This window comes from Danio rerio, chromosome 21 (genome assembly GCF_052040795.2).
Source record: "Danio rerio strain M-AB ecotype USA chromosome 21, GRCz13ab, whole genome shotgun sequence".
Taxonomy (NCBI): domain Eukaryota; kingdom Metazoa; phylum Chordata; class Actinopteri; order Cypriniformes; family Danionidae; genus Danio; species Danio rerio.
The window spans coordinates 45519823-45540000 of NC_141041.1; the positions used below are offsets into that span (position 1 = coordinate 45519823).

General features: G+C 38.9%; 2 protein-coding genes across 2 annotated transcripts in view; both read right to left on the minus strand.

The window, feature by feature from the left end:
• The window catches only part of pcyt1bb (phosphate cytidylyltransferase 1B, choline b), a 658357-nt gene that overhangs the window by 39439 nt on the left and 598740 nt on the right, over positions 1-20178 (minus strand). The window lies entirely within an intron of this gene.
• On the minus strand, positions 13892-19794 carry arxb (aristaless related homeobox b). Its single transcript, XM_087301975.1, has 6 exons — positions 19714-19794; positions 19085-19146; positions 17813-18263; positions 17305-17350; positions 16024-16319; positions 13892-14728 (listed from the first exon to the last, which is right to left on the minus strand). The coding sequence occupies exons 1-6, from the start codon at positions 19773-19775 to the stop codon at positions 14488-14490; spliced, it is 1158 nt and encodes a 385-aa protein (XP_087158101.1). The 5' UTR covers positions 19776-19794; the 3' UTR covers positions 13892-14487.

Sequence of the window (20178 nt, forward strand, 5' to 3'; positions counted from 1 at the left end):
GGGATAGCTTGGGCTAAAATATCCCATTAAATAAAAAAGGTACAGTTGAAGTCAAAAATATTAGCCCCCTGAATTATCAGCCCCCCTGAATTATCAGCCCCCCTGAATTTTTAGCCCCCCTGAATTATTAACCCCCTGAATTATTAGCCCCCTGAATTATCAGCCTCCTGAATTATCAGCCCCCCTGAATTATTAGCCCCCTGAATTATCAGCCCCCCTGCATTATTAGCCCCCTGAATTATCAGCCCCCCTGAATTATTAGCCCCCTGAATTATCAGCCCCCCTGAATTATTAGCCCCCTGAATTATCAGCCTCCTGAATTATCAGCCCCCCTGAATTATTAGCCCCCTGAATTATCAGCCCCCCTGAATTATTAGCCCCCTGAATTATCAGCCCTCCTGAATTATTAGCCCCCTGAATTATCAGCCCTCCTGAATTATTAGCCCCCTGAATTATCAGCCCCCCTGAATTATCAGCCCCCCTGAATTATCAGCCCCCCTGAATTATTAGCCCCCCTGAAATATCAGCCCTCCTGAATTATTAGCCCCCCCTGAATTATTAGCCCCCCTGAAATATCAGCCCCCCTGAATTATCAGCCCCCCTGAAATATCAGCCCCCCTGAATTATCAGCCCCCCTGAATTATCAGCCCCCCTGAATTATTAGCCCCCCTGAATTATCAGCCCCCCTGAATTATCAGCCCCCCTGAATTATTAGCCCCCCTGAATTATTAGCCCCCCTGAATTATCAGCCCCCCTGAATTATTAGCCCCCCTGAATTATTAGCCCCCCCTGAATTATCAGCCCCCCTGAATTATTAGCCCCCCTGAATTATTAGCCCCCCTGAATTATCAGCCCCCCTGAATTATTAGCCCCCCTGAATTATCAGCCCCCCTGAATTATTAGCCCCCCTGAATTATTAGCCCCCCCTGAATTATCAGCCCCCCTGAATTATTAGCCCCCCTGTTAATTTTTTCCCCCAATTTCTGTTTAACAGAGGGAAGATTTTTTCATCACATTTCTAAACATAATAGTTGTAATAACTCATTTATAATAACTGATTTGTCTTTGCCATGATGACAGTAAATAATATAGGTCACACTTTACAAATTTTTATTAGTTAATGTTAATTAATGCGTTTACTAACATGAACAAACCATGAACAATACATTTACTACAGTATTTATTCATGTTAGTAAATGTTATTTAATGAAAATACAGTTGTTCATTGTTAGTTCATGTTAACTCACGGTGCATTAACTAATGTTAACAAGCATGGACTTGAATGTTAATACTGCATTAGTAAATGTTTAAATAAGATTAATAAATGGTGTACAAGTGTTGTTCATGATTAGTTCATGTTAGTAAATGCATTAACTAATGAACCTTATTATAAAGTGTTACCATAATATTTGACTAGATCTTTTTCAAGACACTTCTATACAGCTTATAGTGCCATTTAAAGGCTTAACTAGGTTAATTAGGTTAACTAGGCAGGTTATGGTAATTAGGCAAGTTATTGTATAATGATGGTTTGTTCTGTAAACTATCGGAAAAATATATAGCTAATAATTTTGACCTTAAAATGTTGTTTAAAAAATTTAAAACTTTTTATTCTAGCTATTCTTTTCTAGAAATAAAACAAATAAGACTTTCTCCATATGAAAAAAATATCAGACATACAGTGAAAATGTCCTTGCTCTGTTAAACATCATTTGGGAAATATTTAAAAAAGAAAACAAATTCAAAGGGGGCTCAATAATTCTGATGTCAACTGTAAACCACTCCATTCACATTCCTGTTTGACAGTAACTCTAGGAAACACTTGAACAAATAGAGCAATCCTATTCCTGGGATGAATAGTTTTTACCTTAGCGTATCCTGTTTTATTTACAAGAGGACGAACCTAATCTTAATAGCACTGGTAGTATTTGCATGGTGACATTTCATGACCACATTGTCTAAATACAGGACGCTCATTAATCATTATCAGTTTCAACTGTACTGAGAACACGGTTACTTTTCCTATTAACGGTTCTCTGTTTTCTAGTCAAACTAAAACACATTTACATGAGAATGTGGACATTCCTGAGCCCTTTATGTTGGTCTTGAACATACATGAACGTCTTGCACGCTTGGAGACATATATTTACTTCTGGTCTAAATGGAGGTTGCCATAGCGCTTAACAAATTACTGCAATTATGCTTACTGGGCTAATTGCCCGTGGGCACCAGCTGGGCAGCAGTGGTTAGGAAAGGAGGTATAATTCCATTTGAATGGCAGACAGAGGGTGGGTTGAGAGAGAGGATGCTAGAATGGATGTGTGATCAGTCTCTCAAGGAAAAGTATTTCAGTCACAGTGGATAGACCAGTTTAGCTTGTAGAGTGCTAACCACAAAAGTGGATGGATGGATGGATGGATGGATGGATGGATGGATGGATGGATGGATAGATAGATAGATAGATAGATAGATAGATAGATAGATAGATAGATAAATAGATAGATAGATAGATAGATAGATAGATAGATAGATAGATAGATAGATAGATAGATAGATAGATAGATAGATAGATAGATAGATAGATAGATAGATAGATAGATGATGGACGGACGGACAGACGGACGGACAGACAGACAGACAGACAGACGATGCTGGATGGATTGATAGATAGATAGGTTAGACTGTTAGGGTTGGGTTAGGGTTAGTGTAAGTTGACATGTACTTGATAAGTTTCTTATAGTCAGTTAAATGTCTGTTGAAGGAGCATATCAACAGATATTAGGCAGACAGTCTAATAATACTCAAATGGGCCATCAAAATAAAGTGTTACTAAAATTAATAACAATTACCATTTTTGGATGAAGTAAGCCTTAAACTCATTCAAGTAACTCATGAAGGCTGGTGGTCATCCAAAGAAAAACAAATGCCTGAAAAGGACAAGATAATGTTCAGAATATCATTGCAAACATAGGCTCATTCTAAACGCGCCCCATATATACAGTACATGTTCGGAGATCCCAACTTATGTAGCCAAAAGTACATATGGCTGCATTTCATCTCAAAACGAACACTACAGGCGAAATGGCTCTGTTCCTGTTTTCCATAGGGATGGTTTTCCTGCTGTAAACAGTTTGTGGCGCGTAGCATATGTCGGTGAACTTGATATGCAGAGCGGAGTTGACTGTGACAACGGGGTTCAAGTCCGGTGAAGAACGGTTCCAGTAAGCAGGTAAAACAAAAACAGAAGCCAAAAAATAAAATAGACAAGTAAATAACAGGGTGAGAATGTGGTAAAATCTGAAAACATGGTAAAAAATTAGGGTGCTTTTCTTTTTCCGGATTGCTTATGAAAACACTGTGGGTTGGGTTGAAGGAAAAGGGTGGGTCAATCAGTGATTTTTAAAACACTATCGGTTGGGTTTACAACATGGGTGGGTGGGAGTATTGGTCGGTTGGTCAGTCAGTCAGTCAGTCAGTCAGTCGACAGCGGCCTCTGGTGGATTTACCCGGGAACAGCAGGCACGAATGGCACTCGCGAGAGAAATTTGAGATCTCAAAAGTGTACACAGCGACCTCTGGTGGATCCACGAAAACAAAAACTGCTTTGGCATATATTTGACATTCTCCAGAAATATAGGGCTGTTTATAGGGCTACGTTTTCAGAAAGAGCCTGGGTTGCTGTTCACTGTTTCAGCTCTGAAAAAGAGAAGAAACTGTATACAATGTCTCCACGTTTAAGTGAATCTGGACCTGGGTTACACAATCTCACGGCAATTCGTAACTTTTTCATTTAGTGGCTATTTCGTATGAATTCGTACGATCTAATTCGTACAATTTAGTCCGATTTGCTCATCCCCCAATGACGGTTGGGGTTAGGGGTGGGGTTAGGTGCCATGCCTCCTTTTTAAAACCGTACCATTTCGTACAACTGAACTCGTACAAATTTGTACGAATTAGCCACTAAACTGGCAAAACGTAAAATACTTACGTTTTCTCGTGAGATCAGGCTGGCCCTGCAGTGTCCAAACCTTTATTCAGCAGAAAGAAACAGAAGCACTAACCCTGAATAGCATGTTGTGTGGACAGAAAACTGGTGTCATGTTTTTATACAGTAGACGAAGACTCGGTTTTAAGACCAGCGCCACAAAACCCAGAAATTCTTCATATAATCTGAAGATAAATTTTATGCTTTGCATGTAGTCCAAATTTTATCCACCAAGGATGATTGTCAACAACTACCCGATGAGGGAGTGTTTTTAAAATCCTAAATGAGCTGGCCCCATTTTAGTCATTTCCATCACCATCACACTGACAGACAGAACAGGCTTTAAAAGAGCTGTATTAACTAGACCTGGTAGAGCAGAGGAGCCCAAACCTCGCACACTTCACACTCTCAGGTAATCACACTAGAGTCGTTTTGAGTGCTGCAGCTGATTGACTTGCTATCACTGATTTTCAAAGGCTAGCAATCACTTTTACAATGACTCCATATCAGAGCTATGGTGTAATTTGTTACAATGGAGACTGACATGGAACACAGCATGACTGGGGAAGGAGAAGGTAGGAGAGCGAGGGAGAGACCGAGAAGGAGATTTATTCTTGTGGGGAACAATTGCATAAAGGTGGTGATGTGCTGACCTCTGACCTGAAAAATGTCCAGCTGAAGCGACACACAGAGTCTTGTCCTTCAGCTTTAAGAAACGTAACTGGAAAATGACCAGCCAAATCCAGCTAAAACCAGCTTGACCAGCCTGGTTTAAGCTGGATATAGCTGGTTTTGGCTGGACTCTCATCTTGGCTAGGCTGGTCAAGCTGGTTTTAGCTGGTCATCTCCCAGCCTGACCAGCTAAGACCAGGCTGGAAATGGCTGGAAACCAGCCTGGAAGTGGCCAAAACTCCTCTAAAACCAGCCTGGTCGACCAGCTAAAACCAGCCAACCAGCCCAGGCTGGTTTAAGCTGGATTTTTCAGCAGGGAAAATATACTTTATATGCTATACTTTTGCAGATATTTCACTCATTTTGATTCATGTTGTGTACAATCATTTAATGTAGAACCTACTCATGCAACTGATAACCATGCCCCCATAGCAAAATTTCTCTGGCCCAGATCTGGCCCACACCATCAGCATTTGCTTGGCCCACATGCCGCAGTGAATTACGGTACATAACTGGACCAATTCTGGCTTCCATACAAGCGGCAAACATGGACCATATGTGGGCCAAGTCTCAGCCAAATTAATAACCCATAACTGGGCCTGAACTGGGCCCGATATGTTGGTGTGTTACGATTGCAATGTTTTTCATAAACCCATGAAGCATTTCGCTTTATGGCTGTGCTTTTTCTTGAAGCGACCCGATTGATAGAATTTTTTCTTTGCTCAAAAATAATATAAATGTATTTTAAAAGTGGGTCAAGCTAGGCCAAACTTATGTGGCCCACATGTACATTTAAACATCTGGGCCAAATACTACATTTGAGATCTGGCCCAAGTCTTGAGGGCCGCCTGTAAGACGGTGCCACCTCAGCCAAACCTGGGCCATGTTTGGCCCATATGTTGCATGCCAGTGCCAGACGAATGCCTGCTGTGCCAGCTTTATGCCAAATCTGGGCCAGAATTCTTTGCTACCTGGGCAATAGCGTCCAGTCATAAAGTAATGGGTTCTATTGTTTAAGTTAAGACTAAGCACAGCTGCATAGAATGGGACATTAAAAAAAGAAAAGACAACATCTTCTATTCAGAAATAACAGTAATCTGAAGTCCTCCAAAAAATAAAACCAATAAAAGGAAAGAGAACATCCTCTATAAGTCTAAAGAAAACTTATGCTATGAGTCAATTTATGTTAATCTTTACAAAGCAAACAGTATGGGAAACAAAGACATTTAACTGAAGCGCACGTTGACGTCTCCACGCTGCGTGGTAGATCATTTCACCCCTTTCAAAACATAATAGCCTTCTATTTAGCCATATTCAGGCTCAATTTTCAACAATTAATTACACTGGATTGGCAGCGCAAAAAATGTCAGTAGCCATGAAAAGAATTTGATTTCAATTATCTCGACTCAAAGGGGGTATGATTTCCGAATACACTTAAGCAAAATTATAACAGGACTTTGCTCCCCAGAAAATTGGGTGTGTTTAAAGAGTGATTATGTGGTGAATGGACGGGTGTTGAATGGGAGTGAATGCTCCAGGCTCCCTCTGAAAGGCACTCAATTATCCCTGATTGCTCCCCTTCACGGTGTAACCAGTGGAGATACCTGCTATTGCTGTGATTGGGAGGAAATTTACATGCAGCACTTTCTGCTGAGGGAAACAGAAAGGGCTGCGGGGTTAAAGATTTTCAAAAGACAGCCGAGGGGTCAGTTCAGCAGATGTGGTAAAGCGGTAATCGAGGAGAGTTAGGCATAACGGGTCATTAGAAGGTGGTGGCGAATGAGAAGACTAGAAAATCAAAGGAGAAAATAACCATAAAACTTGGTTAAGGTTGTATAATAAAGATACCATACATCTACACGCTCCATGTTTTTCTTAAGGGAAATATCAAAACATACAGTCAGGTGCTGTCAGAAACCTTCAAAACTATCTTTTAATGGACATATTTTTACTTAACTCCGTGTAAACATGCATTCACTGGCCCCTTTATTAGGTACATCTTACTAGTATTGAGTTTTAACTGCCTTAATTCTTCGTGGTATAGGTTCAACAAGCTACTGGAAATATTCCTCAGAGATTTTGGTCAATATTGACATGATGGCATCACGCAGTTGCTGCAGATTTGTCGGCTGCACATCCATGATGTGAATCTGCCCTTCCACCACATCCCAAAGATGCTCGATTGGATTGTGATCTTGTGACTGTGGAGGCCATTTGAATACAGTGGACTCCATGTCATGTTCAAGAAACCAGTCTGAGATGATTCACGCTTTATGACATGGTGTGTTATCCTGCTGGACGCAGCCATCAGAAGATGGGTACAGTGTGGTCATAAAGGGATAGACATGGTCAGAAACAGTACTCATGTAGGCGGTGGCATTGACACAATGCTCAGTTAGTACTAATGAGCCCAAAGTTCATTTCTTGTCGGCATAGTCCCTTTATTAATCCGGGGTTTCCACAGCGGAATGAACCGCCAACTTATCCAGCAAGTTTTTTTACGCAGCGGATGCCCTTCCAGCTGCAACCCATCTCTGGGAAACATCCACACACACAAATTCACACACACATTCATACATTATGGACAATTTAGCCTACCCAATTCACCTGTACCGCATGTCTTTGGACTGTGGGGGAAAACAGAGCACCCGGAGGAAACCCACATGAAGGCAGGGAGAACATGCACACTCCACACAGAAACACCAACTGAGCCGAGGTTCAAACCAGCGACCTTCTTGCTGTGAGGCGACAGCACTACCTACTGCGCCACTGCCTCGCCTGAGCCCAAAGTGGACCAAACAAATATCCTACATACCAATACACCACCACCAGCCTGAACCTCTAACACAAGGCAAGATGGATCCATTCTTTCATGTTGTTGAGGGAGGCCAAATTCTTACCCTACCATCTGAATGTTACAGCAGAAATCAAGACTTGTCCAATTTTGGTTAGCCTGTGCTTATTGTAGCCTCGGTTTCCTGTTTTTAGCTGACAGGAGTGGCACCCAGTGTGGTCTTCTGCTGTTGTAGCCCATCTGCCTCAAGGTTTGATGTGTTGTGCATTCAGAGATACCCTTCTGCATACCTCGGTTGTAACGAGTGCTTATTTGAGTTACTGTTGCCTTTATTTTTTCTTTTTTGATATCTTTTTGGGATTCTTTAAGTGAATAGGACAGTATTTCAGACAGGAAATGTCCTCGAGCCAGGATTCGAACTCAGTACACCCTGAATTGCTACTGCACCACATGTCAGCCACTAGGCTATTGCGCTGACTCCTGTTACCTTTCTATTAGCTCAAACCAGTCCATTCTCCTCTGGCCTCTGGCATCAACAAGGCATTTACGCCCACAGAACTGCCGCTCACTGGATATTTTCTCTTTTACAGTCAGTTCTCTGTAAACCCTAGAGATGGTTGTGCATGAAAATCCCAGCAGATCAGCAGTTTCTGAAATACTCAGAGCAGCCCGTCTGGCACCAACAACCATGCCACGTTCAAAGTCACTTAAATCAAGCTTCCTCCCCATTCTGATGCTCGGTTTGAACTGCAGCAGATCGTCTTGACCATGTCTACATGCCTTAATGCATTGAACTGCTGCCATGCGATTGGCTGATTAAAAATTTGCGTTAATGAGCAGTTGGACAGGTGTAACTCGTAAAGTGGCCACTGAGTGTATGGCTATTTCTCAATATGCGTTCTTCAGCGGTCTTGCGTACTCGTGTTCTCGTGCAACATCATCATCAGCTGCCTTAGTTTAGTTCCAATACTCAAGACCGCAAGAACGGAGGACGCGTGAAACTTCCCGGATGTGATCTTGATATCGAGAACGCACTGATGCAGACTTGAGCACCGAACTCGCTCTGGAAGTCCCAGAAGTCATTGCGACTGGAGGTGGGAAGCACAGCATTTTATTTAGATTTATTATTAAAGTTCAAAGATATCACTTATATACCTCAGGAGTTTCCCTAAATGAAACGGTGAAAGTAAACATTACCATGGACATCTTAATAAAGGATTAAACACATTAAGGGTGTTTGTTTGCTGAAATTCGTGTAAAAGTTTGTTTTATTTATAATGTGCGGAGTATATTTATAATGATTTTATGCAAAGTATATATTTTGAAGAGGGGGAAAACAATAAATCGTTGTATGAAGGCTGTTATGTTTAAATTATTTCCATTTAAAACGCGTGAAGGTCACATGACCATCAGGAAGAACGAAGCTTCTCAATTCTCAAAGGACGCGTTCTCTGCCCTTGCGGTCTCCTGAGTTCGTTCTTCCGAGGACACCTGGCAAGACCGGTCTCCACAAGAGCGCAAGTCTATTCTCTGCGTTCTTGGAATTGAGAAACAGCCTATATCTTTGCCCAGATATTTACATTTACATTTAGTCATTTAGCAGACGCTTTTATCCAAAGCGACTTACAAATGAGGACAAGGAAACAATTTACACAACTAAGAGCAACAATGAATAAGTGCTGTAGGCAAGTTTCAGGTCTGTAAAGTCTAAGAAGGGAAGTATTAGTAGTATATATGTATATGTGCTCTTGCTTTTTTGACATCTTTATGGAGCTGACTGTGCTAATTTCTTGTTGTATGACTGATGAACAATAAGCGTTATTTATTGGCATGGATTTTCTGTGAAGAACCTGCAACATCCATGGATACTTCCTATTCCTCAAAGATTTCTTTAAAGTGGAAAGGGTTATTTATGTCATTCTAATGTCCTTCACATTAAGACATTAATAAACTGTTGACTGAAAGGTTCTTTAGGGAAGCAAAAATGGACTCTCAATCAGTGATTCGGCTTGAGAATATAAAAAGAGGGCTTATAAAGACACCTGCACTTGCTATAATCCTCAACAAGTCACCATGTAACCACAGGTCTAACAATAGTAAGTCCAGAAATTGTTCAGTTCCTTTCTGTATAGAAAGTCTTTTAAGTCGTGGTTGGTAATCAGCGGTTTAAATTGACCATTCAAACATTTTAACATGTTAAGCCCTACATCATTACTGGCAGACCTCTGAATGGTGCTTTCTGAATAGAGCTTCAGATCTTAAGTAGGACATTATATTCTACATTATTCATTGCTTCACGTTTGGTCAAAGATGCTACACATAGCTCGTCCCACACTGCTCCAACGACATGCTGTTTTCTCACTGATCAGATGACAAATCGCCATATAGGCCAAACTAATTGGATGAGGCTTAGTTCGAAGGGGTTCGTTTAAAAAGTGATCTGATTTAACAAGTGGGAAAGCAGGAAGCTGAGGTAAGTAAGCCTCTTAATTTGCGTGAATAGTGAAAACAAGTATTGAGCATTAATGCCCAGATTACAAGGACACCTGTGGAGGTGTAAAGCTGCAAATTTCACTATTCTTTACTGAATTTTCTATTGCTGGAGAAATGCTAATAATGCTAATAAAAATAAAGGTTCTTCATTCCACGAAGTGAAGTTTATTCATAAACTAATTTCGAGAGGATCACGTGCTTATGATTTATCACGGCCAGTCTCGCATTTGCTAATCACTAATCTTCCAATCATATGAGCCCTAAGCCACTATAAATAGCCTCAGTTTTCAGTTCACTTTATCTTCGTTTGGAAGAAATCCCCCTCCTCCCCTATTCTCCTCCTTTACCTGTGATTGGGCGGCACGGCGGTCCAGTGGTTAGCACTGCGAGCCACACAGCAAGAATACTGCCGGCCCTAGTTCCATAGGACCGGTGGGTGTTTCTGTGGAGAGTTTGTATGTCCTCCCCGTGTCCGCGTGGGTTTTCCCCGGGTTCTCCGGTTTCCTCCCACCATCCAAAGACATTCAACATACATAAGAATCAAGCTTGTCTAATCCCTTACGTTCCCTTAGCTACAGCAGCAGGGGAGTTCTGAGATCCACCGAGCTCGGGCTCCCTTCTTGCTCTGCCAACGGGAGGAAGCCCCGGGCTCGAGGAGCCCTTGAGCTCGGGGCTCTCTCCCGGGACAGCATGCCAAATAAGCTTTGTAAATCATCAGCTAAGTGTGAACTCTTGAAAGGTTCTTTAAAGTGTACACAAGTTATTTTGGATTATCAAAATGGTTACTCTAAGAAATAAATGGTTCTTTTATAAACTTGAAATTTCTATTTGAGGAACCATAATTGTTCTCGCTGAAAAACCTTCTTTGGAACTTTTTGTTGTTTATGTGATTCTGCAGAGAGGTCGATCGACTGGAAATAAAAGTCCTTATAAAATAAAAGTGTAACGTTTCCCACTTTTCAACATACAAAATATAGGCTGATCTAACAATTGAAATAAACAAAGACTTCTTTGTTTACCCTAGTCGAAATTCTATTACTGAATGAATCTTGTTCTCGCTCATCTGAATGCTGCGACAAAGGGTTACATGCACAGTCTTTTTCTGCCAATGACGAACTTCCGGTGAAAGCTTTATGTGACAATTTTCAATTTCATAAGTTGCTTTTACAGCATTGATGTCGTTATGTAATTTAAATATAATCAGTTACAGTTTTTCTCGATTGCTTGGATGCAGTTGTCAACTGAAACTCCACATTTTCAAAACAGTTAACACATAGGCCTAAACTGCGGCACTCATGGTCAAAATGACACATTTTGCTTGCAAAAGGCACATACCGTGTCAAAACATTTAACATATGCAACAAAAGCTAGTTTTACCTTCAAACAACACAACTTGCAAACAAGTATATGAGCTCTTTCAATTAATCATTACACAATGCACAACAAAATACAAAATACAGAACTCAAAATGCACCACCATTGCTTGCCATTGTAGCTTATAGCCAATGGCATTTGTTGTCTCTATTTGGGCTGTCAAATTCGCCTTTTTGCAAAGAATTGGATCAAGAATAAGATGTGCTTTGATTGAATATATATTGAATTCATGACATTTTTCAAACTGTGGCTGAAAACCGAAATACTGTATATAAAAAAACAGACAAAAGTAAAAAAATACTGTAAATATTAGAGAAAACACATGTAAACCATATACAGTCAAAACTATTGGGAGTATAGGACATAGCCATACTGACCTCCTCCATCAATGCTGGCACAGAACAACACAGACCTTCCATCGTTTATATAAGGTTTGCAGAATGATGGCTAATTGAAGGTTTGTGTGAAGGAGTGTCAAACCGGTGCTTCAGTGATTTCATACTGATGTTGGTAGCTTTTAATAGTTAGGAATAGATGGATTCTGTTTGGTTACCAAAACTAAAACAATGGAGTTTGGACTGCTTGAATGATATCTGTGTTAACTGTTTGGAAAAATGGTGGGGAAAATGTGTCAACCCAATGAGAAAGGGTTTACACATTTGCAAGACCGGTCCTCTGCTCTGCTGGGATAGTGATGAGGAAAATGAAGAGGAACCTAGTTTCTTTAACCAGGTCAAAGCAAACTAGAAAAACTGTAAATAGACTTCAGCATTCGTTTGGTTGTTAAAGTGTAAAAAGAGAGGAAAGACTGTTTAAACGCAGGTGCCGTCATTAGCAGCAGGCCAGCACAGAAACTCAATAGAAAATACTGGGGTAAAATTAATTTCCCTATTTTAAAGACATGGCGCAGAATAATATAATTTAATGCAGTGCTTTTTGTTTGGTCTGATAATCACTTTATATCGTATCTTAGCCAGACAGGGAAGATCGCTGTTTTTTAAGGATTCAGATTTTACAGTTTTTCTCAGTGGCTTTGGTGCATTTCTCACAACACTATTTACTTTTGCACAACAGGTCATGCATTTCTCAAAACAATTAGTCATTTGTGCACATCCTAGTAGCAGTTTCTCATTCCTTCCAACAAATTGCAAATGCTTTCAGACATGCATCAGTTGCTTTCATTCAACTCTTTGCTATTTATAACATTATCATTTGCTTCTGTCATGTCAGACAAATTCAACTAAACCTGTAAATGCTGAATAGTCATTCTACATAAAACTAACAGTCCTCATTTCATTACTTGAGTCATTACATACAAAAATAATGAACGATTTCAAAATCGGTCAACCATATTTTATAAAAAAAAATTATCTTTATTTTCCTAAAAATGTCTTTAAAATTGAACAATTTGATGAATGATTTACAGACCTGTGTATGTTTCAGGTTCAGGTCCAATATGTACTGCACTATTGTTTACAGTTGTGCACAGTTCAACCCAAAGGGAGTTTATGTTTGTTGTAAATAAGGGTGTGTTTATTCTTTTGCACAATGCTGGGAATAAATTAGGATTGTAAAGAGCAAATGCAGTAAAAATGTGAAACATACATATTCAGTGTCTTGTACTCAGATACCTCATTAAATTACTGTGAGTGATGTCCAACTTTACTGTAGTTTTCAAACGGCTGTGCAAATAGTATACAGTGCTGTCTTGAGCATTTTCATGAAGTGTCACCAAAATCTGACTTTTTTGCATTGAAAAAATGTCCAGATTAAACTGTCATAATGAAAACACGACAAAGCCTTTTGACTATCTTGTTCATAAACAGTGGTTTCAGGACTTTTCATCTTGATGACACTGACACTTTGATTGACATGAATATTTGCTTTTGAGGAATGAACTCTCCATTTTGAGCATGTGACGCGCTTTTGCAGGTTATCAGCTAGGTTTTGCAGTTTGTACTAATTGTTTTGAGAAATGCATTAACTGTTGTGCAGAAATGCACTGGTGCTGTGAGAAACGCACCAAAGCGACTGAGAAAAACTGTAAATGCAGCGATTTTGTATGGGATAACTATTAACTGGAAGCCCTGGGCCTGGCATATACTCCATTAACTGCAGCTAAAGACATTTTAAATGGTCTGTATATAAAGTGATAAAGGGTTGTCATGATGACAACTGTTTAAGCAGATCTAAATGAACGCTGTTTTAACCATAAAGCTCATGTTTAACGCACACTCATACAGTATATGGAAAAGCTCAATTTTACTTTTGTAGGTGCTTGGAAACTGTTTTGTGTGGATCAATGTTGATGATTCCAATTGTATGACTTTAATATCTGTTGTATGCTCATGTAAAATATAAATAAAAATAAATGCACATTGGGTATTAACAGTCCTTATTAGACATTAAACTATATATATATATATATATATATATATATATATATATATATATATATATATATATATATATATATATATATATATATATATATATATATATATATATAAATGCTGAAACCATCCACTGTCCATTTATTGAAAGCACTAAAAGCAAGAAATGTTAAGACAACATAAAGCATTTGCAATTCATTTTATTTTACTTTCACAATATCTTCATATTTCCCCTGGCTAATTCCTGATGAGCATATGGTTATTTTATTTCCTTCCCTGAATGGTGGCTCCTATATAGGTGCAAAAAAATATAAATACAACTCATGGTGATGCATGGCAACCATTACCATACCAATACTGTTCTCGATACTGTTAGTGTGATGTGAAAAAATACATGTAGAATAAAACACCCATTTACTGCTACAAAACAACTCTTTGAATGTATATGTGACGGATTAAAAGCAGCTTGCCCAAATATGGCTGTTGTGTGTTAGTGGTGTACATTTACAATAATGAAAATATCATTCAAAAATGACTGAAAACACTCAGCAATCAGGAACAACCAATAAACAAGCAAACAAGCAAACAAACAAACAAACAAACAAACAAACAAACAAACAAACAAACAAACAAACAAACAAACAAACAAACGAATGCAACAGTTCAACTTCCAGAGACTGAAGACTACTTCTGTCTATATATCGATAACAACTCTCCTGAAATCAGTGCTTCTGCTTGACTTTGGTCTTTTGCCATCTCTTGAGTGAGAGTGAGTCTTAGCACTCCTCTTTTCCAGCCGTCCCAGCAGCTGTGATGTGGGTCAGCTGAGCCGAATGCTCCTTCGCTTTGAGACGCAGTGCTGCTATGCTGGAAGCTCGGAGGTCCACCGTCGGAGAGGAAGGTAAAGGTGGTGAAGAGGAGAGAAGGCTGGTGGTGAGGTGAGAGCGTTGAATTGGACCCTCAATGGCAGGTAGAGGTATCCTTTGAAGAGCCATTGGGCCTAGGCTTGTAAACAGTCTGAGGGGAAAAACACAAACAGAATATTATTAATGATTGGTGTAAATTACACAGTATTTAACTGTAATATTAACAGTGTTTTACTGTAGGGCAGTTATGCAGTATGTTACTGTCAATTCAAGCTCGTTCTGAAAACGTAGTCCCGAAGACTTTTCTGGAGACCGCGAAATACGTCATGGGAGGTTCGTATGGCTGCATTTCATTTTTTTAAGCGAACGCTAGGGGGCGGTGTGACGCCGTTCCTTTTCGCGCTTGCCGGCTGATCGCTTACCTCCGTGTGGAGGGCTTTCCCGCCGCAATTAGTTTGATCGGTCAGCTCATCGTGTGCGTCGGCGGACTTCTGATGCAGAGAGGAGGAGTTGACAAAGGCGTCCGGGTTCGAGTCCGGGGAAGAGCGGTTCCAGAAATCAGGTAAGACAAAAACGGAATCCAAATAATAAAGCGAACGAGTTCATAACAGGGTGAGAACGTGGTGAAATCTGAAAACGTGGTTAAAAAAACAGATGAGGGGTTTTCTTTTTCTAGACGGCTTTTCTAAATTGTTGCTCGGGTTTAGGGAAGTGAGCGGGTGGGCAGGTCAATCGGTAAAACTAGTTGGGTTCAGGGAAGGAGGAGGGTGGGTCAGCCGATTGGTCGGTCGCGCAGTCAATCATCCGGTCAGTCAGACAGCGGCCTCTGGTGGGTTGACGCCAGAACAGCACGGGAGCGAACAGCACTCGCGAGAGACGTTCGAGATACGAAAAAGCGCACACAGCGACCTCTCGCGGATTCGCGAAAACAAAAACTGCACAAATACGTACCTCCCGGGACGTATTTCGCGGTCTCCAGAAACGTCCGCTGGACTACGTTTTCAGAATGAGCCTGGGTTGGTTACTGTATTTTAAAGTTACATTGTATAAATTACTGTACATTTTACAATAAAGGTACATATCATTTTGTAAATACATATACAGCAAGGTTCATACAGTAAATACAGTATTTTTGCTGTAATTGATTTACAGAAAGTTACTGTAGATTCTATGCTGGCTCACGTTTTTAGCTGAATCACATTAACTTTTTTAGTTATCTCAACTAACAGACTGACTACGAATATTAAGTTAACCTTAGTATAACCTTAAAAATTAGTTGAAACCTGATTGACTCATTAAAATAAGTTAAATCAACGTAAATGTATTTGTTGTCTTGACTTTTTGTCATTATTTTTTTTTTACAGTGTACAGGAAATTGTTAACAGTGTAACAAAACCTATATCTTTATATCTGTGTATGTTTCTCATGCATGACAGCGAGTCTCACCTTCCGAAAGTAGGGTTGATGAAAGCGGGATGTCTAAACATGGCTGCCCCTAAGAGTGCGCTGAAGCCAGGAGGGGAGACAGAGTTTTGGGCCGGCTGAGCTAGTCTTTGGAAGGGGGCAGGCCAGGCTGAATCAATAGCTGGATGTGGGTTTGGGACAAAAGGATTCCCGCTCAGGTAATGACACAAGGACTGTGCAGCAGGAGGGGCTCCTGAATAGTGTAAGCTCAGGGTGTGTGGCTGGACCCCCACCTTCTCTCTTTTCCTCCATTTCGCACGCCGGTTCTGGAACCAGACCTTGAGAGGAAGATAGTGCTTTTAATCAGTGCATTTAATCAGAAGTAAATTCAAATAAGTAGTTAAATAATTAAATAAAGGTTAATTTTGGTATATTTAAAAGCACATCAAGCTATCAAGTTAAAGAAAAATGAATGCCTTAAAATAAAATGATATCAGATATAATAAAAATAATATCAGATAAAAAATAATATCAGATGCTTGATTTAGATAATTGCGTAGTATTTGTGTTGCTTCACATTTATCTGTGAAAATGCATTACTGAAATAGCTCAATTTAAAACTATATATATGTCCAAGACTCCAAGTTACACGTTCCTTCTGTAATAAAATATTCATAGCCTACATGTAAACCTAATGCTAAGCCATAGAGTATACATTAGGTTAATTATTATTACTCAGCAGTTGAATGTACAGCTGTAACAAGGACAGGAAAACTCAATTGTAATCTAAATTTCTGTGTGAAATGAAATAAAAAGTGAGTGTGAGTGTTTAAATAAAAAGACTGTGTTTTTTTCTCTCCAAACAATGAAAGTTAACGTGGCCCAGTGTTGTTTTACACTTTTGTTTTAATGGTAGTAGCTCAAACATTACAAAAGCTTTTGTTTTCCGAAGAAAGCAATATGATGGTGGGTAAATGATAACAGAACATTTGGGTTAAATATTACTTTAAAAATCATGAGAATATACAACACATATAGGCCTAGTATACGTTTGTTTATGTTAGTGCAATTATTACGACACGTTGGCATTAATACGTGTGTTTGCCATATTTTAACTATCCAAACAGACGATAAAAGATCTAAATGAAAGAAAATCAAATGCCTTAATTTAAACGCGCATTTGATTTGTACTGACGTCTTACTATTTTTACGGTGCTTAAGCACAAATCCGCTAATCGGTAACGATCAGTTGCAAGAGTTATGTGATCAGCTGAATATAACAAAACTGCTGAATGAGGTTAGATGAATAAGAAAGTGACTTACTTGCACTCGTGCTTCTGTAAGATCAAGTCTCATTGCCAATTCCTCCCTTAAATTATAGAGAAAAACAAGTTGAATGCTGAGTCTATATGCTGTTCAGTCAAAAATAATTTTTATTAACATAATATTCTTTCCATCACACATAATGATTATTAAATCTGTTTAATCAGATAAAGTGGCTTTTGAAATTAATGCAAAATAAAGATAAATAAAATAGCCCAAATACGTAATTAAAATAATAACACCAATAATAATAAAATCGAAAAACTTGCAGGGCTTAATATATAATAATTATTAGCCTACAAATAAAATACAAGGTAATAAGATAATTTATCATATAGATATTATTATTTCATATTTCATATTTATTTTATTGTATTTTTAAATCTAACTCAGTTCGTTTTAATTTCTAATAAAGATTATTAATTATTTTTTAATTAAATGAAGATTTCACGGATTGCACCGTACACTGTTTGACTCCACAATTTTTAAATTCTTTTGGTTCGTTTACCTTGTGAACACATCTGGGTAGTGAGTCTTTTGAAAGGCTCGTTCCAGCTCCTCAAGCTGATAGCTGGTAAATGTTGTCCGGTATCTCCTCTGTTTTCGTTTCAACATCCCATCTTCAGTGTCACTTCCCGCGGATAAGGAAGTTTCCTCGCTGTTCTTTAAATAAGCCTCTCGTTCTTGCTTTAGAGCCACATTTGTCTCTCCGCAAATATCAGCTCCTTCTTCCTCGTTTATTGGCGTGTTTTTGCAGGACGCGTGTTCTTGGTACGATCCAGCACGACTAATGTTGACAATCGATGCTTCTGTAATTTTTAATTTTTCACAGGCTGTTTGGAGCAGTCTCGGGCTCGCTGTTTCGTCTGTGGAGGAGTCTGTCAGCGGGGCGAAGGGGCGGCGGAGCTTCGGCGGCAGGTGCATGTGTGGATGAAGGGGCCACAAACTGTGGGGTGTTTCTGTAAGAAAAAAATATATAAATCTGAATGATTATTGACAGAACAAACTAAGATATATAAAACTAATTTTATTTAATAGAATATTATTCAAAAGACCAAACTGAATCTAGACATTTACCTGTTGAGTTTTTGAGCATTAATTTACTTTTTAGAAATTAATAGGGCTTCAGTAATAGGCTATTATATAGGCTAAGCACCATTTGGGGTTCCTCAAAGAATCTTTTTAAATGGGGTTTAAAGGAACAATTTTATTTACTGTAGAGCATTTTAATTATTGTTGTTTGGGTTAAAAGGGATTGATTACCCCAAAAATAAAAATGTACACACTATTTACCCACCCTTAAGTAGTTTCAAGTTTTATATCGGACATATTATAGCCATCGTGTTCCAAGGGGAAATTTTTATGTGTTTAACAAACAAACAAAATATAAAAATAAAAACTGAAAGAAAGAAAGAAAGAAAGAAAGAAAGAAAGAAAGAAAGAAAGAAAATAAACTCAAACAGGTTTGTGACAAGTGAAGGTTGAGTAAATGATGGTTTATTATTTACTTATTATAGTTGATTTAATTAAATAAGTAAATGACAATGCTGGTTATATGGACACTATATATATATATATATATATATATATATATATATATATATATATATATATATATATATATATATATATAGATAGATATATATATAAACATCTGTTAAATTTAAAGCATGCATGGATTTAGTTTTTGAACATCATTGTAGAGTTTAAAAATAATAACAGATACAATTCCGTGGACAATATGCTGTAAAAACAACAGATTAAAGAACGAGCGACTTACCTTGAACTTTTAAGGGACTTTTCCTTCCTAGAATGCTGTCGATGCAGTACGAGGACAATAGCAGGCCCGGATTGGCTAATCGGGAGGACCGGGAGAATTCCCGGTGGGCCGGTCCGTTTTTTGGCCGCGAGGGCCGGTGTCCCTAGTTCCAGAATCGGTTGCTCTCAGCAGTCACACTTTTTAAAAATAATTTAATTATTTACTTGACCACAGCCTTCTTATTCATTATTTCACCGCAGCTCTGCTCTTTTTATCTATTTTCTCGTAGCCTCGTGAGCAGGATGCAGGTTAATGATGATATAACTAGATAAGTCACCATTAAACGTACAGCTGTTGTGGTACAGTGGTTAGTACGTTAGATTATGAGGCGGCCAATCCGGGTTCGGTCCTTGTCTGAGTAACAATTTTTTTTTTTCATTTTTATTGTTAAGACATAATACTGTAAGGGTTGTTGAACATTTGAAGTTCTAAAAGTGCTGTTTTCTCAAAAAAAGACGTGATATTGTAATTAGAAACTGAATTGGAAATAACCTTATTTTAATATAGTCAGTGGTGAACTTAGGTGGGCCGGTCTGAGGCTTGAAACTCCAGGGCTGAAAAAGAGTCCCACTCCGGCCCTGGACAATAGAGTGGGTGTTTTACATCTGCAGTTGGTTTGTTCTGGATTATCCTCTTCTACTTCGCTGCTCATATCTCTGGCTTTATGAAGGCTTCAGAAAGCAGTGATCCATCCGGCGCGCGTCCTCGAGCTCTCGCTGACTGATCGCTGCACAAGAACGCGCGCGCCTACCTTTGTACAGATGCTTCGGCTTCCAAAACTCAGCTAACAGCTTCTGATTGGTTCTCCAGGGAAAGGCTCTACCTCAGTCTGAGTGCTTTAAAGAGACTGTCGCTTTAATTGGCAGTGCTAACTTTATTTATTTACAGTTCAGCTTAAACTTCTTCTTAAACTACTTCAGAATTTTAATATTGATAATTTTATAATATTAATATCCTAATAGTATAAGGAAATACAAGGCTTAAATCTAAATATTATAACAATAATAATAGTAATTGCATAAAAATAGTAATAATAATAACTCTCATTAGTAGTA

What these genes read in the sequence shown, in the direction of transcription:
- arxb (XM_087301975.1), bottom strand. Translation starts at nt 19,775, where the DNA reads ATGAGCAGCGAAGTAGAAGAGGATAATCCAGAACAAACCAACTGCAGA. An exon ending in TACCCAGATGTGTTCACAAG is followed by an intron (nt 17,351 to 17,812) that starts GTAAACGAACCA and finishes CTATAATTTAAG; the next exon opens with GGAGGAATTGGCAATGAGAC. An exon ending in TTACAGAAGCACGAGTGCAA is followed by an intron (nt 16,320 to 17,304) that starts GTAAGTCACTTT and finishes CTTCCTCTCAAG; the next exon opens with GTCTGGTTCCAGAACCGGCG.